The 25,671-nt window shown below is 35.2% G+C and overlaps 2 protein-coding genes and 1 long non-coding RNA gene across 5 annotated transcripts in view; 2 read left to right on the top strand and 1 right to left on the bottom strand.

Annotated features, from left to right (window-relative positions):
• The first annotated feature begins 1,414 nt into the window (after positions 1 to 1,414).
• On the top strand, positions 1,415 to 11,763 carry LOC125655558 (nitrilase and fragile histidine triad fusion protein NitFhit-like). 3 transcript variants are annotated; one of them, XM_048885881.2, is made up of 11 exons: positions 1,415 to 1,517; positions 3,735 to 3,992; positions 5,166 to 5,321; positions 5,704 to 5,910; positions 6,549 to 6,659; positions 8,131 to 8,232; positions 9,396 to 9,558; positions 9,754 to 9,873; positions 10,073 to 10,248; positions 10,551 to 10,619; positions 11,493 to 11,763. In XM_048885881.2, the coding sequence occupies exons 2-11, from the start codon at positions 3,783 to 3,785 to the stop codon at positions 11,586 to 11,588; spliced, it is 1,410 nt and encodes a 469-aa protein (XP_048741838.2). In that variant the 5' UTR covers positions 1,415 to 1,517; positions 3,735 to 3,782; the 3' UTR covers positions 11,589 to 11,763. The 3 variants fall into 3 exon arrangements, with proteins under 3 accessions (XP_048741838.2, XP_055999830.1, XP_055999829.1); XM_056143855.1 differs by lacking the exon at positions 1,415 to 1,517 and adding an exon at positions 1,570 to 2,328; XM_056143854.1 differs by lacking the exon at positions 1,415 to 1,517 and adding an exon at positions 2,756 to 2,874.
• Positions 11,764 to 15,874: 4,111 nt separating this feature from the next.
• On the bottom strand, positions 15,875 to 19,398 carry LOC125658298 (uncharacterized). Its single transcript, XR_008796807.1, has 2 exons — positions 18,388 to 19,398; positions 15,875 to 17,535 (listed from the first exon to the last, which is right to left on the bottom strand). It is a non-coding gene; the product is annotated as an uncharacterized LOC125658298 (long non-coding RNA).
• A 1,625-nt stretch (positions 19,399 to 21,023) lies between these two features.
• Positions 21,024 to 25,671, top strand: part of LOC125655559 (uncharacterized) — a 10,086-nt gene continuing 5,438 nt past the window's right edge. Inside the window, exon 1 of the mRNA XM_048885883.2 lies at positions 21,024 to 21,173. Within this exon, the coding sequence (XP_048741840.1) occupies positions 21,166 to 21,173 (8 nt within the window). The 5' untranslated portion in view covers positions 21,024 to 21,165. The remainder of the gene's footprint in view (positions 21,174 to 25,671) is intronic.

Genomic DNA, 25,671 nt, shown 5'->3' with positions numbered 1-25,671 from the left:
TACGTATTTGACACATGATTTACATTCTATTTTGATTCCCTTCCATTCTATGGAAAATGAACTACTATCAAAAGATGTATGTTTCCGTTGTGGTAAAAAAAACACCCCCCAAAATACTTTCAGTTTTTCCCAGAGGAAGTGGCAGTTTGTTGTCTACCAACCAATCATGACGGCTTCCTAACATAGATGACAACTTCTTGTAGCTATAATGTTTGCATTAGAATGAGAGAATAAAATGGCCGTGTCATCTGTATATGATAAAACTTTACATTCAGGGTCCCTTGCAGCACCCTGCATGTAACATCACATACTCCAGAACTTGCGTTGTTTACATTTACAGTTTGTTTTCTCCGAGATAAATACGATATAAACCATCTAATTGACTTACAACGATGACATTCAATTTTTCACAGAGTATTTCATGATCTACTGTGTCGAAGGCTTTCTGGAGATCAAGAAGAATCATTCCAGTGAAAAGATGTTTCGCTGTTTTTCATTCGATATGATCAGTAAGATACATGAGGCAGATGTCTGCATGTAGAAAATCAACTAAATCCTGACTGAATTCATACCAAATATTGTTATCAATAAGGAAACTTTCGAGTTGAGTGTATATTGCTTTTTATAAAATTTTAGAAACAAATGTTTAAAATGCTTACTGTGCATAGTTTTCTGGCTTTAGCCTATCATCTTTCTTGAAAAGAGGTTTACTCTGGCAATTTTGAGTTCTTTAGGAACAGTTTATTCAGATATATGTGCTGCATCTTCGAGAAACCTGGCTGGTATTCCATCTAAGCATGTGCTTTTTGGACAATATTAAGACAAGAGATAAAATTTTCGCTTGTACATGTCTTAAAAGGAACGAGTTTTAAGATTTGTTCTTACTAGTACTGTTATAAAAAAAACACAACAACTTTGAATGCTAATGAAGCTGATTTTATAAACCTTTGGGAGACGGTAGTTTTCCTACAAACTTTGCTGCAATTGTCGTGAAAAGGGAATTAAATTTTGAAGAATTATCGACCACTTTACAAAAATCGCCACACTAATGATGGCCGTTGGCGCCTAGTTACTAAGCTTTGCACAAATCAGTTTTCTAGACATTTTCTCATATCATATATGAAACGGAAAGACACTTATGTTTTCAATTGAATTGAATTGAAACTTGTATATTCTTTTTCTTTTCTTTTTTTCTTTTTTAAGATGTTTTACTTGTGAAGGCTGTTTTAAATACCTTTATTTCAAGAACCACAATGATACGGAGCGAGTCTAATAAAATATGGGAATGTCCTCGTGGAAAGCGGATATTCAATATTACTGTCCGGTTCATGACTTTTGAATCAGGGCGAGTCCGGGTGTTGATATTTCCAAACACCGCTTGACATATTAAACGGGTTTATTTATTTCGTCGGTTCTGTTTTGAATTTAGTGTGCTTAAAGCTGTTTCCTGTATGTCAGTGGCTCATGAAAACAAAACTAACTCAGTCTCTGTTGCATTGATGTGACCCAAAAGACGTGTAAGTTACACGTGTAATTATGAACACATTCTTAAAAATCCACAGATGCATTTGAAACATGTACATGTATGTTGTACTGTAAGGGCACTGCACTTTTCATCGTAAACTGAAACTCAAACATTACCGTGATTACGTACCGAAACTTACTGTTCAAAACTGATTTTTTAACCAAATACTGGGTTCAGCAATGTGAGGCACTTACATATATATAGACATTTTAACCCCTCTTTCGAATTTAAAATTGAAAGGGGTGTGGAGTATGATTTTTTAATTTGTATTTACCCCCCACAAAAAGTTTATATATAGAGTGAGATGAATGCGTGCACATTTCATAAGACTGCCTGTAAACAAACTTTTAATATGTTTTACGGCGTGACCGTGTTTGAGGGCGAAGCAAAAAAGTTTTGACATTAGTATCTATATCCAAAACAGGACAAAAACAACCCGAAGTTAGCACGCGGACGGAGCTGTATCAAAGCATCCTAATTTTTGGACATTTGATCCACCTATATATTGAACGCGGGAAATATAACGCAATTGATGTAAACAGTACATTGTGACGTCATATTCAGCGTCGTTATTTAGCAAATTTACAAACAAAGCGTTTGAACCACAACAAAAAACATGGCGTTAATCGTGGAGTGATTATATATGATTAAGAAAATAAGATTTACATGCTTTTACGGATTTTATGTGTAACATCTCAGAACGACGTGAACTAGGGTAGACGATATTCAAAATGGAGGAATACATGTCCACGCGCTAATATTCGAATCGACGCCATTGGTACCAAACTTTTCAAGTTCCATAGGTATGGTTTAATTTTTCATTATTTTCCTATATTTTCCTTTTAAACATGTATATACGTGTTACCTATAGGGAGAGCTCCGCTCTCACGGCCCGGCTTCGCCCTCTATCATTAGCCAAGAAACCAGGTGCAGAGGTAAGAACAACTAAGATTTCTAAAAGTATATGTCAAAACATTCAACATTTAGATTTAGTTAATGATAAATGAATTTAGGATGCATGTACACAGAAAAAATTACTGAACAGTTTATTGCAAAAAGCTTTTCTCTGTGAAGCCATCAAGTTTGGCACCATGTTGATAGTTTAGTCATGTAAATAGACTTGTGCCTTGATTTGAAAATGAAAATTTTAGATGTCTCAAGTACATCATTGCATCAGTTTTTAAGCTCACCTGAGGGAAATTCTTTAAAAATCTTTTTTTTCAAGAACCACTGGGCTAGAAAAGTTCCAAATTTACATGAAAGCTTTCCGACATACATGATTGAAGTTTGTTAAAACCATGGCCCCAGGGGTAGGTATGCAGCCACAATAGGGGATCAAGGTTTTACATGCAAGTATATTGGGAAAATCTTTTTTAAAAATCTTCTTACATGTATAGGGAAATTCTTTAAAAATATTTTTTCTCAAGAACCACTTGGCCAAAAGAGTTAAAATTTATATGAAAGCTTCCTGACATACATGTAGAATAGATCCAAATTTGTGTAAATCATGGTCCCAGGGGTCACAATAGGGGATCATAGTCTCAAGAACCGTTGGACCAGTAAAATTCATATTTACATGAAAGCTTCCTGGCATTATGCAAATTCAAGTTTTTTAAAACCATGGCCCCCGGGGGAAAAGGGTGGATCTGCAATAGGGGATCAAAGATTTACATACAAATATAAAGGAAAATCTTAAAAAATCTTCTTGTCAAGAACCTTTGGGCCAGAGAAGTTTACATTTACATAAAAGTTTCCTGACATAGTGCAGATTCAAGTTTGTTAAATTCATTGTCAACATCAAGGCCTCCAGGCTAGGATAGGGCCACAATAGGGGATCAAAATTTTACATAGAAATATATAGGGAAAATCTTTAAAAATCTTCTTCTCAAGAACCATTGGGCCAGAATAGTTTACATTTACTTGAAAGCTTCCTGCAGATTCAAATTAGTAAAAATCATGGCCCCCGGGGGTAGGTTGGGGCCACAGTAGGGATTAAAGTTTTACATACCAATATCAAAAATCTATAGATATGGGCCAAGGTGACTCAGGTGAGTGATGTGGCCCATGAGCCTCTTGTTTACTTCCTTTTTAATTTCGTATTGGACCCAAAATTTTGATAAGCTGTTTAAGATAGTACTTACTTTATAACGATAATCGTAATATATGTAATACAGTATTCAAATTGACTTTTTTATTTTTCTATTTACAGCTAAGGTCTTTAATCATCAGAATTGATTTCAAAGTGCAAATGTCCTAAATGTTATCCAAACTACTGCGACCAGTTCTTTGCCATTATCCTCGTTACAAGGGCAGACAACTACTGTATAGAATGCTTACCAGTTCTAGTCAACCAGATTCAAGAAATCCTCTAATAGGGGTGTGTCAGCTGACATGTACAGCAGACAAGAGGCAGAATTTCCAGACGGCTAAATCACTTATTGAACGGGCTTCTAGCAGAGGTGCAAAAGTAAGTTTGTACAATATATTAAACTGATGTACTAATAGAAGTTTCTTCAATGCAAACTAATGTAAGTATATACAATATAAACTGATCTATGAAGGTGCTTGTGTAAGTCTGTACCACTGCTAGATATAAGTTTACCTTTACAGGTAACACCATGAAAATAGAACTGCAGGAAATCAGATTTGATAAGGATTCTTGAAAGTAACAAAGTTTTGCTAAATATCTTATGATATGACACCAGATTGACCAATAACCGAAGGTTTAATGAAATTTTAGGATTAGTTTTGTTTCTTTTATGTCTCCAAGAATATTTCACTAATATTGACACGTCACCAGCTGTAGATGAAGTGCCACAAATTTAGACCTACGCTGAGTGCTCAGGGCCGTAGCAGTGAGGGTTCTTTAATGCACCAACATCTGCCATGACATGGGACCTCCAATTTTAAGATCATTTCTGAAAAACCCATGGTTCTCACTTCTAATTGCTGAGCATTTGACGAAGAAGCAATCACTACCTATGTTTACGTCTTTGGGTTGATGTGGTCACAGCATGAGAGGGGCTCGAACTCAAGAGGTCCTGGATTAAGTTTCATGTCTTGTAAAACTAAGTAAAAAAAAAAAAACAATAACCAACTTGCAAGTGGCATAGAACCTATTTACCATAGGAGGAATATTTACATGAATGGGAGAGTTGATCTGCTGAAGCCAATGATCCACCACCAAGCTATTGTAACTGTCAGTTGATTCGACAAGTGCTAAGATGTGTTTCTGGGTAATTCTGTAAAAACAAAAAAATGTTCCAGCAGATCAACTCTCCCATTCATGTAAATATTCCTCCTATGGTAAATAGGTTCTATGCCACTTGCAAATTGGTTATTGTTTTTTTTTTTTAACTTAGTTTTACAAGACATGAAACTTAGTGGAATAGAGTTTGAGAAAACTTTAAATTGATAAGCAAATATTGGGCCACCGAATTCTTTCAATATGTTTCTCTACATTATTAGAATCAAGTGTTTTAAATACATGTAACATGAAAAAGACACAGTGTTTGAAATGATGTAACATACAATGGCAACAGAAGAATAACTATATAATAAAATTTCTGAAATGACGGAATCATATTTTTTCAAAGTCCAAAGCTTTTACAAGATATGATTATTTCTATCATTTGCACAGATGATTTTTCTGCCAGAGGCAGCAGACTACATTGGAGAGAGTAAATCTCAAAGCATTGAGTTAGCTGAGACGCTGGAAGGAGAAACCATTTCCAAATACCGAGAGCTAGCCCAGCGGGAATCAGTGTGGTTGTCTGTGGGCGGATTTCACCAGAAGGTAGCTTTGAAATTGTCACTAAAGTTTAACAGACACAGCCCAAAACAGATGTACAGTCACTCATCTACTTTCAGTAGGTCAAGTCTGCAGGGAATACCTGTGGTGTGTAAGTTCTTTTGGGGGGGGGGGGGAGACACAATGGAAGTATGTAATAATTTTGGTTAATCCTTATACATGTATTAACATTAGAGGTGTAACAATATGGCAATGTATTGATCGTATCTTAAGTTGCAATTCTGTATGTCTATGATACACGTATTGTATCGTCAGTACGATATTGTGATACAGTTGTAACTTGTATTTGTCATTGATTGTACCATTATTTTATCAGGTTCAGTATTTTAACAAGAAATATTGACAAATGTTTATCTCTGTTTTCCAGAGTGAAGAAGAAAAAGACAGTCGAGTTTTAAACACTCATGTGATTATTGACGATCAGGGTCAAGTAAGAGACACTTACAGTAAGACACATTTGTTTGACCTTGACCTAGAAGGTCGTGTCAGGCTTTGTGAAAGTGATTACACAATTCCAGGCAAGAGAGTTACTTCCCCTGTCAAGACATCGGTTGGAAATGTTGGAATGGAAATTGTATCCTATGACAGTGGTTCACTTCCATGAACTGCAATCGGAACATCACTCTGTCTTTTCCGGGGAATAAATTCTGAAAAGGCCGAGTGATGTTCCGATTGGCATGAACTGATCTGGTCATGATTTATGATAATGACAATAAAACAGCTATATCTGTTTACATGTAAGTCAATGTACTCCTGTGTTGGTACATGTATAGTTTAGACTCATCATTACATTGTTAATTATATAGTCCCTTTTAATTTTTTATTTGGCTTTTTGAGTGGATGAATAGGTGGTATAAGAATTTAGTTTATAAATGATACTTATGAATATCTGCATAGATTATTTGTGATGTAAAGAGTTTCTTAATATTGCACAAATTGACTATTTTATAGTTTGATTATATTAAGGGAGATGAATTGGCAAGTTTCTTATAGAACTTTAATTTGACTAAAGCCAAATATCTAGTTATTTGCTATCACAAAGGAATCTGACTTTACTAGTGCGATTAATGATAAATCTTCATATTTTCTTATCAATATTGTCCTTAAATGAGATGACCTGGAAAATTTCTTCCAATGCTCTTTGTATCTATATACAACACAAGTTTGCTCAAACTTTTCATTAACTGATATGACATGATCCTTAACCATCAGTGTTATGACCTGAGGTTCCCAGAGTTGTCATTAGTTTTAGCTCAGCAAGGAGCAGATATCTTGACCTTTCCCTCAGCCTTCACAGTTACCACTGGAATGGCACATTGGGAGGTGAGTGAACTGTTAATCTACAATACTGTGGGAGAGGACATCATCAAAAAGCAAGCTTTACTAATAAAATACACTCCTCCTCCTTACAAGGAGAGCAGCGTATCAGGAAGTCTTATCTAGCCAATATGAATAATTGATGGAAGCAAGGGGGGCACAAATTAGGAATAGAGATTGGAAGATGGAAATATGGAAGGGAAAGGGGGTTGAATAAAATATAATGTAAGGAAGTTAACTTGCAGAGGATGTGGAAGATCCTGTGAGGGAGGTATGACATGAATGTCATGAATGTATGTATGACAAGATGTTGCAAATGGTGGGAAGGGGGGTGCCATGGAGAATGATGTAAGATACATGTAATGTAATGGAGAAATGAGATGTACGGGGAAGTGGAAGACAGTGTAAAAGAGAGATGACATGGAAGACAGTGTAAGAGAGAGATGACATAGAAGACAGTGTAAGAGAGGGATGACATGGAAGACAGTGTGAGAGAGGGATGACATGGAAGACAGTGTAAGAGAGAGATGACATGGAAGTCAGTGTAAGAGAGAGATGACATAAAAGACAGTGTAAGAGAGGGAAGACAGTGTAAGAGAGGGATGACATGGAAGTCAGTGTAAGAGAGGGATGACATGGAAGTCAGTGTATGAGAGGGATGACATAGAAGACAGTGTAAGAGAGAGATGACATGGAAGTCAGTGTATGAGAGGGATGACATGGAAGTCAGTGTAAGAGAGGGATGACATGGAAGTCAGTGTATGAGAGGGATAACATGGAAGTCAGTGTAAGAGAGAGATGACATGGAAGTCAGTGTATGAGAGAGATGACATAGAAGTCAGTGTAAGAGAGAGATGACATGGAAGTCAGTGTAAGAGAGAGATGACATAGACGACAGTGTAAGAGAGAGATGACATGGAAGTCAGTGTAAGAGAGGGATGACATGGAAGACAGTGTAAGAGAGGGATGACATGGAAGTCAGTGTAAGAGAGGGATGACATGGAAGTCAGTGTAAGAGAGGGATGACATAGAAGACAGTGTAAGAGAGAGAGATGACATGGAAGTCAGTGTAAGAGAGGGATGACATGGAAGTCAGTGTATGAGAGGGATGACATGGAAGTCAGTGTAAGAGAGGGATGACATGGAAGTCAGTGTATGAGAGGGATGACATGGAAGTCAGTGTAAGAGAGGGATGACATAGAAGACAGTATAAGAGAGGGATGACATTTAGAATGGTTTGAAAGACAGCATTAGAGAGAGATGACATAGGGAGAGGCAGTACATGTATATATAGTGATGTAGATAAGTAGATAGTGCTTCTTTGTGTGACACAGACATCAGCTTTTCTGACAACAAAATTGATATTTTTTTTCAAAACAAACTGGAAATGGAGCACCTCATGTTATCAAATACTTCTTATAAACAGATGTGTTTTACGTATTGATGTCAAACCATGCTTGTCGTCTGCTTGCTTCAGGTTTTACTTCGAAGTCGTGCAATAGAGACCCAGTGTTATGTAGTGGCAGCGGCACAGTCTGGTAAACACAACAGCAAACGGTCATCGTATGGACATTCCATGGTAATCACTGCGCAATTTATTTTGTTTGGTGTTTTGTATACTATTACATGTAGGGTACAGCAAGGAAGAACTAGACATTGTTACCAAAAATACCAAGGTGGTAGAGGAAATGTCAGTATCTGGTTTAGAACTTTAATGAAAAATAGGTCGTGTTTTGAGTAGAAGATAGATAGCTCAGGCATAGAGGATTATTGTATTTCACATTATTAGAAATATTACATGTACATGTAGTTGAGGGTAACATTAGAAATTGACAGTGGGTTGTTTTTTTTTTTTGGGGGGGGGGGGGCAATTTCTAAGATTACCCTTAGCTACAAGCAATATTCATTTTATGATACTGAGCATCATTTAATAGGTCTAATAGGGGCAATTTCTAAGATTACCCTTAGCTACAAGCAATATTCATTTTATGATACTGAGCATCATTTAATAGGTCTAATAGGGGCAATTTCTAAGATTACCCTTAGCTACAAGCAATATTCATTTTATGATACTGAGCATCATTTAATAGGTCTAAAAGAAACAAATCATGCAAAACGATAGTTGTGTATGACTATGTAAATATATGTTCTTGAATTTGTGTTCATTTTGATCAGATTAAATTCATTCCATATAATGTTATTGTCACCATTCCAATTTTTGTTGTATACATTATTTGTTAGCAGCTTTGTCTCAGCTCTCAAATGGCAACTGAAAACTGTGGCGACCTATAAGCACATAAAACTGGCCAGTGTGATAGTTTTTATATAGTTCTTGGAAATAAAACTTCATTGAAATTGCCCATTTCATTTTGCATTTTTAAAAAATTGTAGGAAATCAAGCTGAATTATGAATCATGTGCATAGAGTATATATGAATACTTTTCTCTGTTCTTATTCATTCATATTATGACAAAAGTCAGTTCGAATTTCACACCTGTTTGGGTTTGGTATAAACATACCTTTGTTCTCCAGTATATTTAGTAATAGATACTGTTAATTTCAGTAGAGGTCTGGCATCAATGTTACTGATAGGTAATAGTTCCCTGGGGCACCGTCATACCCCAGTGCAGTGATGAAGTTGATGTGTAATATCATTGTTACTGATAGGTAATAGATCCCTGGGGCACCATCATACCCCAGTGCAGTGATGAAGCTGATGTGTGATATTATTGTTATTGATAGGTAATAGATCCCTGGGGCACCGTCATAGCCCAATGCAGTGATGGAGTAGATGTATGTTTTGCTGAAATCAATTTGGATTACATCCAGAAAATCCGAGAGGAGATGCCGGTGACGAAACACAGAAGGCCGGACTTATACGGAGTCCTACAGCACCACAGCAAAGGTTTGGACTACTGTTTTGTTTACCTTCATATGATAGGAACAAGGATATTTATATTATATTTAGTTTGCTTTCTTCTTTTTTTTTATGTCATTGATTATTCTTTTTACGTGATATCTCTACTAATAGTTGATTACAAATTTCAATGGATTCATAGTTGTCTTCTTGTGATGCTCAATGTGAAGACTTGTTTGGTAGGACATATCGATGAGACGCCTCATTATCAGTTTGGCCAGCATTCCGTGGGATGTCAGCAGGTATTCTACAAGACGGCTCTCAGCTTCGCCTTTGTTAACATCAAACCAGTGCTGCCTGGTCGTATCCTCAGAAAAAATTACATAAGTCACACGGAGAAACTTCATAAGTTGTATATTCTTGTATTGTCAAATCAATTGTTATTATTACTTCAAATCACTATTACTATAGATAATTTAGATATAAAAGATATTAATCATCAATGCAAAATATTGACTCCTCTGGGCTAGCTGTGTTGAAAATTTCCTTGACCAAAGCACATATGTTCTGGTGTCCTCTCTACGTCCGGCCAAACGTTTTAGTGACCTGACGCCAGCTGAGTTAGCCGATTTATCACTGTGTGTTCAGAAGGTGTGTGGAGCAGTGGAGAAGCACTTCTGTGGGACGTCGGTGACCATCGCCATACAGGACGGGCCAGACTCCGGCCAGACTGTAGAGGTAACCGTTTCATAGACCATACGTGTTCATCAGCTGCTAATTGTTGTGAACACAAATAGACTGTACTCCTGAACTTTTGCAGTTCTGCTAATTGTTATGCACACTGTCTTGTATCACGTTTGGGATTGTCTCAGATATTTATACAAACATCCTTCAATTATTGAATTAGCTTGTATACATGTGAAGAAAGAGATAGGTTACTGTAACAGTCTTTTCCCAATTACCTATGTCCTTTTCATCTTTTTTACCATCAATAAATGAGAAAAACAATTTAAGGATGATTTTAAATGTTTCTGTTGTAGCATGTTCATGTTCATATCTTGCCCCGGAAGCCAGGAGACCTTCCTAATAATGATGATATTTATCGAGAGGTAAGGAAATCTCTGATATACTCGACTATTTCACTATTATCTGAAGTTACACTGGCCTAACACACCGAATCTGCTCAAATCCAATGGGAAAAATATCTTCCTTTCTAGTAATTATACATATTTGTTATATCTCATGTTCTGTCAGATGTAATAGTGGCACAGATACAGTGTCCCTGCATTCTGTGGATACACACAGATTGTCTATCTGTGTCTCCATCTGTTCATCCGTCTCCTCTGTCCATCTGTCTCTCTTTCATAAGTTATATATCTTGGCTATACCTGTATTACCTCTGCTTTTATTGACTTTGGAGTATACTTTAATATTGCCCTTGACATTGAGGTGTGTCGAGCTCATAAATCAAGGTCATGTCATTAAAGTCATAGGGCAGGACATTGAAATTGTGTGCAGAATGTGACTTTGCTATATGTAACAATGATTGAGTTTATCAAAAACTTCATACATGTATAGTGCTGCTCATGGCTTGAAGTTTGTCACATGCTTGGGTCAAGTTCAAGTCAATAAGGTCAATGTCTCATGGTAGTTAAGCGTTGAAATGATAACATGGTAATGGGTACAGGGGGTTGAGGTCTTGAAATGTTGTGAGGATTATCGCTTTACTATACCCAAACTATCAAGGATTTCTAAATTTTAGTATGATGTTGGTATAAAGATATGTTAATTATAATCATGACCTTAAGCCATTCAAGCAAAGGTCACAAAGCAATGAGTGCATGTATTTATATCACTATGTAGAAATGACCCCATAGTCCAAATTTAATGTATTGTGTTGCACATGGGGTAAATAGTTTGAATATATCAAAAAGTATTTTGGTGTCATTTTACTTTAGTGTTGTTGTATTATTTGATAACAGCTAGCTCATCACGATAAAGATATCAAGTCGTCAGAGCGCCGCTCAGAAGAGGAAATGAATCGAGAGGCAGCATCATTGAGACCCTACTTCCTGTAGCGAGACTGTGAAGAAAACACCTAGTGGCTTTCATCTGTGATGTTAAAGTAGACTTTTAGCTAGTATTACTGCTTCTTAGTAATCAGAAAAGTACTGCAAAGCAGACGATTTCTTTATGTGTGTATTTATTAAAATGAAAGATGTTATTACACAGAAATAAATGTATTAAGAGATAGCTCATTTCATCAATTTTCACAGGTAGAGATGTCACCTAATGAAACAAGTTAAAGGTGCTACGTGCATGTGCTTCCCAAGCACAGCATGTACACATCAGTTATAACAGGCATATTGACAACCTCCCTCAATCTTTTGGTTTTGCTTAAAGTTTTTATTGTCCCGTTCCAGGTCCTGGAATCAACAAGCTATATACAGTATGTACAGATATGTGTACAACATAAGCTATATACAGTATGTACAGATATGTGTACAACACAAGCTATATACAGTATGTACAGATATGTGTACAACATAAGCTATATACAGTATGTACAGATATGTGTACAACATAAGCTATATACAGTATGTACAGATATGTGTACAACACAAGCTATATACAGTATGTACAGATATGTGTACAACATAAGCTATATACAGTATGTACAGATATGTGTACAACAAGCTATATACAGTATGTACAGATATGTGTACAACACAAGCTATATACAGTATGTACAGATATGTGTACAACATAAGCTATATACAGTATGTACAGATATGTGTACAACACAAGCTATATACAGTATGTACAGATATGTGTACAACATAAGCTATATACAGTATGTACAGATATGTGTACAACATAAGCTATATACAGTATGTACAGATATGTGTACAACATAAGCTATATACAGTATGTACAGATATGTGTACAACACAAGCTATATACAGTATGTACAGATATGTGTACAACACAAGCTATATACAGTATGTACAGATATGTGTACAACATAAGCTATATACAGTATGTACAGATATGTGTACAACACAAGCTATATACAGTATGTACAGATATGTGTACAACATAAGCTATATACAGTATGTACAGATATGTGTACAAGCTATATACAGTATGTACAGATATGTGTACAACACAAGCTATATACAGTATGTACAGATATGTGTACAACATAAGCTATATACAGTATGTACAGATATGTGTACAACACAAGCTATATACAGTATGTACAGATATGTGTACAACACAAGCTATATACAGTATGTACAGATATGTGTACAACATAAGATATATACAGATATGTGTACAACAAGCTATATACAGTATGTACAGATATGTGTACAACAAGCTATATACAGTATGTACAGATATGTGTACAACATAAGCTATATACAGTATGTACAGATATGTGTACAACATAAGCTATATACAGTATGTACATATATGTGTACAACATAAGCTATATACAGTATGTACAGATATGTGTACAACATAAGCTATATACAGTATGTACAGATATGTGCACAATATATTATCTAATCAGCTTTGGAAAAAATGTAAACCTCCAAAATTAAAAATACAATCAACATTTTAAATTAGCTCACTTGAGCTACAAGCTCAAGTGAGTTTTTCTGAGTATCTGTTGTTCATCTGTCCGTCCGCCCATTTTTGACTTCTACAGAACAACAGTGCCACCAAACTTGTCATGATAAAACATGCTTGGATAAAGAGGATTTAGAATATTATTCAGATGAAAGGTATCTCTCCCATCCCTTTTCCAAGTCCTTGTGACATTGAGGTTTTTAGAGACCAGTGGGTTTTGCTTGTTGAATTTAAACAACTTTGCCTCTCTTTCTGCACTGTCCATACACAGAGCAGTAACAGATGCATGTTTGTGCCAGAGTCGCATAATTTTGGTTCTCGTTATTAGCATGACTAGCTCAGTGGTAGAGCATATGCTTTGTAACTGGAAGGTCGAGAGTTCAAGCCCCGCTCGTGCCATGGCTGCATCAAACCTAAGGCGTTAACATAGGTAGTGAATGCTCCTTCTCCAAACACTCTGCATTTAGAAGTGGGAATCACAGTTTTTTTGGATATGACCTTGAAAACAGGTACCGCGTCGCGACAGATGTTGGCACGATAAAAAATAAGAACCCTCACTGCTACGGCCCTGAGCGCTAAGCATAGGTCTAAACTTGTGGTAAATTAATTCACTTACAGCTGTTGAAAAATTCTTGACGGCACGTAAAAAAACCAAATGGAATTTAGCATTCTGGCTGGAAAATTTTGGATTTTGGTTATAATGTACATTTTGGACCATATCATTCTCTCACCAGAGAGTGTGTTATGCAAGTTTCAAGTGAAGTTTGGTTCAGGCCATAATTTTAACTCCAGATTCACTTATCCCTGAATAACTTTAAATAAATATTAAATGTTTACAAATATTTGTTTATATGGGTTTTGTCTCTTTCATCTGGTTAATTATTATAGATAAATTAATGTAATTTCAGCTGGATTTATAGATCTGGTTCTGTGTTTTTAAAAAAAAAAAATAATCACTTAGGTTAGATCTTTGAACCAAGAACAATACATATGTTATCATCCGGAGGGGTGAAATTTGTTATATGCCTCCAAATCGAAGAATTTAGTAATGGGAACTTGAAAATATTGAACATGCAGTCATATGATTTCCGCAAAGTTTTGATGAGTTAATTAGATTGTCCACAATATTTATTTCTTCCTACGAACTACGAGGTGTGCTTCAAAAGTTCACAAAAACCAAAAAGAATAACAGTAGATATCAATTACTCGGCATATTTTAAGGAGGTATTCTACATCGTCATAATGGCTGACTTACTTAAAAACCATGAATGAAACTATGATATCAACAATATTTGTCAATCTCTACCCAGAGTTATCGTTCCTTACACTCACTTACACCTCTGTAAACGTCTCAAGGGTTTTACAAGATTTTTGTAAAATGGCACGTATGCTCAAATAAAGTATGGTTTTGACGTAAATAAATAAATATTGAGCAGATGTCAAGTCTATTTGTGACACAAGAAGCATTGATTTGGGTTGAAACGTAGATATTGGGTAGTTCTATTGCACCAGGCCTACCCTTACCAAAATATAAGCCCTCTGGCACACAGTTGCTGCAAATTTGCAGCGCATTTGCGGCAAGTTTGCCGCAACTAGTTGCGGCACATTTGCCGCAAGTATACTTTTCGTATGCAAATTTTTCCTCTGGCACACAGTTTGTGGCACAGTTGCGGCACACACTTGCTGCACACTTCTGGCACAGTGTGCGGCATATTTGCCGCAAGTATACTTTTCGTATGCAAATTTTTCCTCTGGCACACAGTTTGCAGCAAACTTGCGGCACACACTTGCTGCACACTTCTGGCACACAGTGTGCGGCACATTTGCCGCAAGTATACTTTTCGTATGCAAATTTTTCCTCTGGCACACAGTTTGCGGCAAACTTGCAGCACACTCTTGCTGCACACTTCTGGCACACTGTTTGCAGCAAACTTGCGGCACACTTCTGACACTGTCTGCTCGAAATTAAGGGATCCTATATAAACTGTCATATTACAAAACAAAAACACAATAATAATTCAATTAATATAATTCAAGAACAATGACATATCAAGTAATTAACATATATTCAAAAATACTAATTAAAAAAAAGAGAGATTCAAAAACAGAAATGACCAGGTTCTTGTAAAATATGTTATCTATCATAGGAACAACAGTAGAAACATACTGGAAAAATGACAAATTAAAGGTAGAATTTTTCAACAACAAAAAAAAAAGAAGCATTTTTAAAATGTTAACATGTATCTTCAATGTTTTTATAACATCTATAATGTACAGGGTCTGGAAAATGTTAAGTAAAAGCTGAGTTGGCTACATAAAGTACCATGCTTAAAAAATAACTAAGTTCAACTTCACCATGCACATGTAAATTTTTCAAAGAATGCCTGATCACTTCCGAAAAGACACATGCACATTTCCAATGCTTCCATAACAGCTGTTCAAGGTCTGAAGAATGTCAAATAAATGCTGTAAGAGGAGTTGATTACAAAAAATAGGTACCATCTATTCAGGAAATGTTTTTAAAAAATGACAAAGTTCAACTAAATGTAATTTTTTTGAAAAAAGTCTGATCACTTTCAAAAAGATCTTCAATGTGTCCATAACTACTGTACAAAGTTTGAGAAATATCAATTTAGATGTGCACGAGTTGATCACACAAAATAGGTACCATCTATTCAAGAAATGCATAAAAAATGACCAAGTTCAACTACACGTAATTTAAAAAAAAAAAAAGTCTAATCATTTTCAAAAAGACGCATGCACATCTTCAATGTGTTCATAACAACTGTACAAAGTTTAAGGAATGTCAAGTTAGAGGTGCATGAGGATTTGATTACACAAAATAGTTACCATCTATTCAAGAAATGCTTTAAAATGACTTAAGTTCAACTACATGTACATTTTTTTTTTAAAATGTCTGATCACTTTCAAAAACACATATGCACATCTTCAATGTATTCATAACAACTGTACACAGTTTGAGGAATGTCAAATTAGAGGTATACGAGGAGTTGATTACACAAAATAGGTACTGTCGATTAAAGAAATGCTTAAAAAATGACGAAGTTTAACTACATGTAAATTTTTCAAAAAATGTCTGATCACTTTCAAAAAGGTACACGCACATCTTCAATGTATCCCTAACAACTGTACAAAGTTTGAGGAACATCAAGTGAGAGGTGTGAAAGGAGTTGATTACACAAAGTAGGTACTATTACAGGGACGCTATTGTCGCTTGCCCACCAGTCCTTCACCATTTTATAAACTGTTTGCACATTGTGCAACCCGACCAAAAATATAAAATATAATTATAACAAGATGTGAGAGAAAACTTAAAGAAACTGCAACAGTTTCTAATCCACAAATATTGCATTGTGCAATGTTAAAAAGTTCTCGGTGAAGTCCCACCCTGGCCATGAGAGTACATTTTATTTGGAAACTGCTGCATAAAGAATTTCTTTCAAGATCCAAGAGAAAAAAATCAACCCACTGTGGCACTTTTCTGGCCTAAGGTCACGTGATTTAAATAGATTTGTGAATTTTGGCCGTTTTAGATCAATCATGTCAAATGAAAGTTTTAAAAAAATAAAATCCTTATTAAACTAGCAAGTGCTATACAAATGATGCTATAAATGCTAGAATTGTATATACAATTAAGACAAAGGAGTTGACATGATCTTAAGGACATGTAATTAAAGAGGAGGTCTATCATTTGCATAACATGACTATGTGCATTGTGCATCAATGACAGGTTTCGGCAACATTTGCAGACAAGAATGAAATATATTCAAAATTCACACATGTAAACTATGCACTTTTCCTCAGAAATATCTGGAGACAATCTACATTAATTTTAAAGTCAGTACTGTGAAGGACTTTATATTCTGATAAATTAATACAGACTTGTGAGCACTTATTAGGGAGAACACTGTAAACATTTACACAAGTTTCTCCATCATAGATGAATGGGAGAATAATAGGACTATCTCCATGCTGTCTGTGCCTTAGAATAAAAAACATGATTGAATTCTGGACCTTCTTCTAATCTTCCACTTGTTCAGTACTTGGTCATCACAATCACATATTGTCCGCAACAACTCTAATGTCCCATCCATTTGTTGTGATAAACTGTAAATAGTTTTTCGGTTAAGACAGAGTGCCTTTACTCACAAATACATGTAGCAGTCTCATCAGATTCACTTGGCAAGTGTGTATAAATTGAAATGTCATTCTTTTTTAAAAACTAAATAACACTAAGTAACTTCATTAGTGATTTATACACATTAATCCAGGCCTGCATGTTGGAACTCTCAGATATGGCAAGTTGAAGACAGCCTATCAACACACCATCACAACTTCTGTATCTTCACGACTATCATGAAATATATTCTGAAAAAGATATAAAATTGTAAATAATTACAAGATACCATTGGCCGTCCTATATACAAGTTTGCAAGGCGTCTATTACATAGGAGGAATCATTCAGGGGTGTGTACATGTAATTACCGTCGCCCGACACCTGGGGCCACCAATTTTCAAAGCCGAGAAATAATCAATGTTGCGTTATAGCCCATTGGGCTAATAAATGCAATATTTGATGTACAACTGTTAATATCACGCTGACCAGACTTTACGTACAAATCAACTTTATTGCCAAGACAAGATCTTCAATCCATTTTAATAACGTATATATGCATTGATGGGAGTGACAAAATTGAGATTCTGGAGGTCACATCCCTGATCATAATGCAGTTTAACTTTTCTAACTGGACATCTGGGTTCAAATCATAAGCATTTGAATAAAAATAATAATCAACCATTCATTAAAAAACACCATTTACTGAATAAACTATTCAGTTTTGCAAATATAACCCGAGTAGAAAGTAAACAAAAAATAGCATAATTATTACGGAAATAGGCCTAATTATTTGTTTGTTTTTCGGCCTTTTCCCCTCTCTCTCCATTTTTTTAAAGTGCCTATATGGTACTGTCCAAATGTATAAGAAGAAAAAAAATCCGCGATGGCTACGATAATGCAACTAGAAGGAGTCTAATCTCATACAAAGGAAATTTAAAAAAAATAAATTCCACATAATTTCAAAGAATTGAATGAAGCATGTAAATTTATAAACGTAAACACTGACTTGCAAGATTTGACGCAACAACATACAATGAGCGATGGTCAGTTTCGTTTTGAACAATATATTAGAGAATTTATAAGATACACAGTAAATCACTTACTCAATGATTGGAAGATTCTCCTCAGAATATCTGCATCAACTCCTGTTCTCGATTCATGTTCAAGATGTTTACCGGTATCACATCATGGCGTCTGTTGATATCAACTTTCGCGCTCAGCATATAATATTGAGTGAATCCCACACCCGACGCATTGAACCCGATCTCTATTTGCGATGCATAGAGCCGTAAAGCCCCATGAAGACCTACTTTGGTATACAGCTTAGATTATTCTAACTTAGTATCAATTAGCATTCCACAAACCAGAATAACGTACCTGGATAAAATCCTGATATGTAAATTATACGATATAAAGGTGAATTTTTACCACTCTCATTTGATTAATTTCAACTCACAAACCCAGTATCTGAATTGTAATCAACAGATATACATGTAAATAAAGAAAAGAAAAGAACCCCCCTCTCTCTCTCCATTTATTTAGATATAGATATTTTTTCTTCACTTTTTTCCTTCTAATTAGATTAAAATTCAGATACCTGCACTGCATGTGCACTTACATCTTATTTTAAAGGGACATTATAGCTGTGAAAATGATGACAACCATTTTCTTTTTTTCCCCCTCAAAATCTCTCGATGATATTGAAATACATATTGATGACTAATAAGAACATTTATTTTTTATTATGTACAAAAACAAGAGAATTAACCCTAATAAAACTACGTTAGATAACCGCTTTTAATGTAAAGAAATATATACGGAAGATGTATTCACTGCACCCAAATCAAATCATTTCTCAAATAAAAACAAAAACAGCATTTACATTTTGCTGACAGCATGCAAAGGTAACTAGAGAATAATTGTACTGTCTTGCAAGATAATAATATTCAATCACCAAAATCATATAATCATTTTCAAGAGGTTAAAAGGTGTTGGAAATAATTAAATACAAGTGTAATTATTACTTTAATATATAATAACTATTATAGGGCAACTTTCATTGAATTCAATATTTGGTGACAAAATGACCGCTAATTCCTATTAAGACAAGAAGATGGATGGAAGGGGTGCGAGAAATGTTGCATATATGTTCTATTATAGAAAATGCTGTGATGGATATATTGAAATGACTCTTTTATTCTAAATATTCAAGAAAAGTCGTGAACTTTGGTGCCCTTGCTGACTCAGTTCTAAAATTTTAAGAAAAAAGTTGTGAACTTCTGGCACGCGATTCTGAATACCAAAGAAAAAGTTGTGGTGCACTTCTGGCACACAGTTTTGATTCTGAATACCAAAGAAAAAGTTGTGGTGCACTTCTGGCACACAGTTTTGATTCTGAATACCAAAGAAAAAGTTGTGGTGCACTTCTGGCACACAGTTTTGATTCTGAATACCAAAGAAAAAGTTGTGGTGCACTTCTGGCACACTGTATCATTTAGGAAAAGTTGTGGTGCACTTCTGGCACACTGTGCCACTAGTGGCACACTGTATGCTGCTAGTGGCACACTGTATGCCGCTAGCGGCATTAGCTGCACACTTCTGGCAAACAGCTCTGGCACACTGATTTGTTTGCCGCAAACTTGCAGCAAACTTGCGGCAAATTTGCAGCAAACTTTACATTTTGGTAAGGGTATAGATATAGGTACATGAAGAATATATAGTAATGGAAAAAAATATACAAATAGTTGCTTGTCCTACATTTTCCAGATATTTTATAAAATAGTTCTTAGTTTTATTAGCCGTAAAAAAGTGGATTTACATGTGGAATAACATTGCTTATCTTGAGACGTTAACAGAGGTGCAAGTGAAAGCAAGGAACGACAACTCTGGGTAGAGATTGAATATTTGTCTATTCATTTCAGATATTACTGCCTTGCCGAGTAGGTCTGCTGAACTGTAGATTGCGGGTTCGAGTTCTATGGAGCACCAAATTAACATAAACTCAATAATTGAAGATATCTTCAATTAATGTGCGCATTAAATTAATTATTGCTCTCATCAAATGAATTAATGTGCGCATCAATTTCAATTATTGCTCTCATCAATTGATTTAATGCGAGCATTATATCTATTATTGCTCTCTTCAATTGAATTGTAGTGTGCATCAATTCAATTGTTAGTATCATTAATTCTTTTGAAGAGATCATTAATTCATTCGCATCAATTCAGCTGAAGAATTAATATGCTGTCATCAATTCAATTAATGCACGCAATAATTCAGAATTGAAGATATCATTAATTATTTGAAGAGATCTTTAATTAAATTGTTGCGCTCATCAAATGAATTGATGATATCTTCAATATTTGAGTTTATGTTAATTTGGCTCTCCATGGAGTTCGATCAGCAAGGGTTTAAAAATGTTTTTTCAGATTGCTCTCTACTGAAACTGCATTTTTCGACTAAATACAGTAAATTTGAAGGTTTTCAATATCAAAATATTTTTGTACATATCCTACAGTTTTCATTGAAATCAAATTTCTCTGGTGGAACACCAAATTAATATAAACTCATCTTTAATTCTGCCAACAAGATGATTATCAAGAATTTCTTTCTCTTCAAAGTTGAGTATTTGTAAAAATAGCTCTACGGAGCTTGTGTTGATTTATTGAATGTACATACATGTAGTACCGACTTTAAATAAAATTTACTTAACTTACAAATCTGGTACGACTTGCCTAGTGTCGGAGATTGAAGAGCGACTTCCGCTGCACGGGGTTATTTCCCGCCGAAAAGTCAGATTCTGTGAAGTTGGACAGGCAGCAGTTTCGGCTGATTGTGAACTGTATATTTTGCATTACAGCATATATTGACAGCAGCGTCGATGCATAGGTAAGCCCATAGGTGCCCACTTAATTTATATGGTATTATACAAATAGTTAAAGGCCGCGGGTGTTGGCGTATGTTTTGCCTTCGCATGCTGGACAGCCATCATAACTAACGCAAGTCATAACTGTCATTCATGATTCATGTGGTGTGGTTTTCCCTTCAATTTTGTTTCGTTTTTGACATATGAAACTAGTCTCCTACGGGACGAGAAATAATGATTTTTATTCACTGAGCTTTTCTGATCAAGACTTCCGTCGTCTGTCTAAACTTTTCATACTTTCCGAGTTTCGACGTCTTCTCCAGAACCACTGGGCCCCTTCAAAGGGGAGATAATCACAAAATTGCAAAACTAGGTTGGAGTCATTTAAAAATCTTCTCTAGAACCACTGAGCCAGAAAAGCTGAAATTTATATGAAGGCTTCTTGACATGTGGAGATTCAAGTTTTAAAATCGAATGTCGGACACTTCGGCCCAATGACACTAAGGCCCAGACCACAGGGGCATCTTATCCGCTCTGTTCTCTATCACACATATATAAATACACAAGGGAAGAATCGAAAGTAGCACACGATTTGTAAACAAAGTCATAAAACACCTTACTTGAAAAAAGTTACACAAATCCTCGTTTGCACTAATGCAAATGATGTCCTAGAACTTATCCAGACTCAAATATTCCAAATATTCCCATTGTAAATAGTTTTTATCCACATAAAATCCCAGCTTGCTGCACAGTTTTGAACTCTTAGGCCAAGAAAAGATAACTCTACTTCAGACGACAACTTCCGGTATTTGGAATCTATATTTGAGTAGCATAAAATCAAGGATCAATAAAGTAAAGAGGCGTTAATTTGTAAATCAGTGTCTGAAAAGAAATATTGTAATATAATAGGCAATTATACAATAGATTTTCCTTTAACTTTGAATTACAAAAAATAAATGAATAAATTAAAAAAAAAAAAAAATAAGAAAAAGAAACAACAACCAAATATGAGAAAGGAACTTGACTTTATATTACAAAAGAAAAGCAGATTTTAGAAATGTATAACATGTCTTCAAAAATTATGAAAATAAATCATCTGTCCTCAACTGTAATCTGTCCCTGTCTGGTGCTATTTTAACCCCCCCCCCCCCCCCCCCTTCACACAAAATAAAGAGTTTTTGAGTTAGGTAATTTTCCTTTTTAAAGGTAAGAAAAAATAGGTAATCTGTCTCTGATCATCGTGGAAATGAAGAATTTGCCCTTTAACGGCATGAGAATAAATGAATAATCTAACTTTAAAAATTGTCAGCCCCCCCCCCCCCATTCCACCCCCCCCCCTCGAATTAAATGGTATTATACCCTTATATGGTTAGTATGAATATATAATAACTGGGTCATTCATTTAATTACCATAACATGTGAGAAACAGATGAGCAATTAAAATAATTTTCCTTCACATTGAATAAAAAAATTCAAATATGGACAAGAACTTGAAATGAATATATGTATATATATATATATATATATATATATATATATATAATCCAGAAATAAGTATAGAAAAATATATAGGCCTACAAGTTAGTAGCATAATAAAAATATCACAAAGCCGACTGAGCATACTTGTCTAGTTTCAGGAGTTACATATAAGTATTCAATTTCAAAACAATATATTCTTATTATATATAAATTTTATATAAATGAATATATTGAAATTTATACAAATTAAAGAAACTAGTATTTTTATTTATTTATTTTGTATTATTATTATTATTACTTTTTTTTTTTTATTGTAATATAAAGTCAAATTCTTTTCTTATATTTTATCCCCCCTCCCCCCCCCCCCCCCCCCTTTTTTAAAAAATTAAACCCGACTGTTTACCAACAATTGTGCAATGAATTACGCTAATTGAATTACAATAAAAGTATGTCAACTCCATGCTTACAATAAGATAGATATTTTTTTTTCAAAAATTGATAAATATAACCAAAAACCGGAAGTTGTCGTCTGAAGTAGAGTTATCTTTTCTTGGCCTAAGAGTTCAAAACTGTGCAGCAAGCTGGGATTTTATGTGAATAAAAACTATTTACATTGGGAATATTTGGAATATTTGAGTCTGGATAAGTTCTAGGACATCATTTGCATTAGTGCAAACGAGGATTTGTGTAACTTTTTTCAAGTAAGGTGTTTTATGACTTTGTTTACAAATCGTGTGCTACTTTCGATTCTTCCCTTGTGTATTTATATATGTGTGATAGAGAACAGAGCGGATAAGATGCCCCTGTGCCCAGACGTTTCGGCCCAAAATGTAGGACACTTTTGCCCATATTAACACCTGTGTCTTGGGTAAGCTAGATTTATGGAGTAAGCCTAGTTCATGTAAACCGGGTTTAAATCCCATTTGAACCGAGTTCACATAAACCTCAGGCCATCATTAAAAATATTTTTGTTTGATGCACTCCGACCCCATTTTTCAAGGTGGGTAGGTAGGTAGGTATTTTTTATTTTTTTTTTTTATTTTTGCAGTATCGAAAAAATTGATTATTGTCATTAAAATGCAGACTTAGAAATTTATTGATTTTTACATTAAACATTGGACAAGACAGATTTAATAATTATTGCTATACAACATTCATCAAAAAAGTTAATTAGAGAATATAAACCTTTAAAATGAAACAATGTATGTTTCCCTGGAAACCAATTTTTTAAAAAAAATTAAAAGTACTGAAAGAAATGATTGGGTAGGGGCGATTTTCACGGGTCGGTCGGAGTACATCAAACAAATCAATTTTTATTTTTGGCCTCAGCTCTGTTTCACACTTAAAATAAAATTAGGTTTACCTGAACCCCTGATCTGTTTGCTTTTTTTTTTCATTTGGTATTACAATGGTTGGGAAGAAAGGTCCAAATTTTACAGAACTAGAAAAGTATATCCTTCTTGATTCAGTTGGGTCAGAAAAGGTTTTCTCTGATTTGGTTCTAGATCATTTAAATCCAAGCATGTCCGTAATACAGAGAGTATCACGTTTACAAAAACGGAATCTTGCACGAAAATCCTCCTATCTTAATAAAGAAATGGATCTAATCTATCACGGATAGTTCTAGGTCGTCTTAAAAACAGTTGGTCAATAAGATCTACTTTCTGCTCCATCTTTGTGTGGTCTTCCATGGTTAGAATAACACTAACTTTAACATTTAAACCTACCCTAGACCAGGTTAAGGTTTACCCTAATTCCTGAAATGAGCCCGTCTTACAGGTAACCCAGGTTTAAACATAGGTGTGAATACAGACATTAGTCCTAGATTTTTGAGACACTTCAGCCCCAAGACATTTTGGCCCATTATTTTTCTCTCCGAGACACTTCGGTCCATTGTTTTTACCTGGCTTTTAAATATATATCGCACATAATACGTTTTAACACAACCACTAATGATTACACAACACCATTTGTGAATCTTATTCATTATCCACATTTTCCTACCATTTTTAGCTCACCTGAACCGAAGGTTCAAGTGAGCTATTCTGATCACATTTTGTCCGGCGTCCGTCTGTCTGTCTGTCCGTCTGTCTGTAAACTTTTCACATTTTCGACTTCTTCTCCAGAACCACTGGGCCAATTTCAACCCAACTTGGCCAAAAGCATCCTTGGGTGAAGGGCTTTCAAGTTTGTTCAAATGAAGGGCCATGTCCCTTTCAAAGGGGAGATAATCACAAAAATGCAAAAATAGGGTGGGGTCATTTAAAAATCTTCTTCTCAAAAACCACTGGGCCAGAAGAGCTGAAATTTAACTGAAAGCTTCCTGACATATTGCAGATTCAAGTTTGTTCAAATCATGGCCCCCGGTGGTAGGATGGGGCCACAAGGGGGGATCAAAGTTTTACATACAAATATATAGGGAAAAATCTTCTTCTCAAGAACCACTAAGCCAGAAAAGCTAAGATTTACATGAAAGCTTCCTTACATAATGCAGATTCAAGTTTGTTCAAATCATGGGCCCCTGGGGTTGGATGGGGCCACAATAGGGGATCAAAGTTTTACATACAAATATATAGGAAAAATCTTTAAAAATTTTCTTCTCAAGAACCACTAAGCTAGAAAAGCTGATTTTTACATGAAAACTTTCTGACATAGTGCAGATTCAAGTTTGTTCAAATCATGGCCCCCGGGGATAAGATGGGGCCCCAAGGGGGGATCAAAGTTTTACACACAAATATATAGGGAAAAACTTTAAAAATCTTCTCAAGAACCACTAAGCCAGAAAAGCTGAGATTTACATGAAAGCTTCCTGACATAATGCAGATTCAAGTTTGTTCAAATCATGGGCCCCGGGGGTTGGATGGGGCCACAATAGGGGATCAAAGTTTTACATACAAATATATAGGAAAAATCTTTAAAAATCTTCTTGTCAAGAACCACTGAGTCAGAAAAGCTGATTTTTACATGAAAACTTCCTGACATAGTGCAGATTCAAGTTTGTTCAAATCATGGCCCCCGGGGATAAGATGGGGCCCCAAGGGG

Source organism: Ostrea edulis, chromosome 7 (assembly GCF_947568905.1).
Source record: "Ostrea edulis chromosome 7, xbOstEdul1.1, whole genome shotgun sequence".
Classification (NCBI taxonomy): Eukaryota; Metazoa; Mollusca; class Bivalvia; order Ostreida; family Ostreidae; genus Ostrea; species Ostrea edulis.
This window is presented reverse-complemented; position numbering and strand designations above follow the sequence as displayed.

Bases quoted from the DNA above. Each gene is read 5' to 3' on its own strand.
- LOC125655558 (XM_048885881.2), top strand. From the start codon at position 3,783: ATGTTATCCAAACTACTGCGACCAGTTCTTTGCCATTATCCTCGTTAC. The intron at 6,660-8,130 runs GTGAGTGAACTG...TGCTTGCTTCAG, and splicing joins CTGGAATGGCACATTGGGAG to GTTTTACTTCGAAGTCGTGC. The intron at 9,874-10,072 runs GTATCCTCAGAA...ACCAAAGCACAT, and splicing joins CAAACCAGTGCTGCCTGGTC to ATGTTCTGGTGTCCTCTCTA.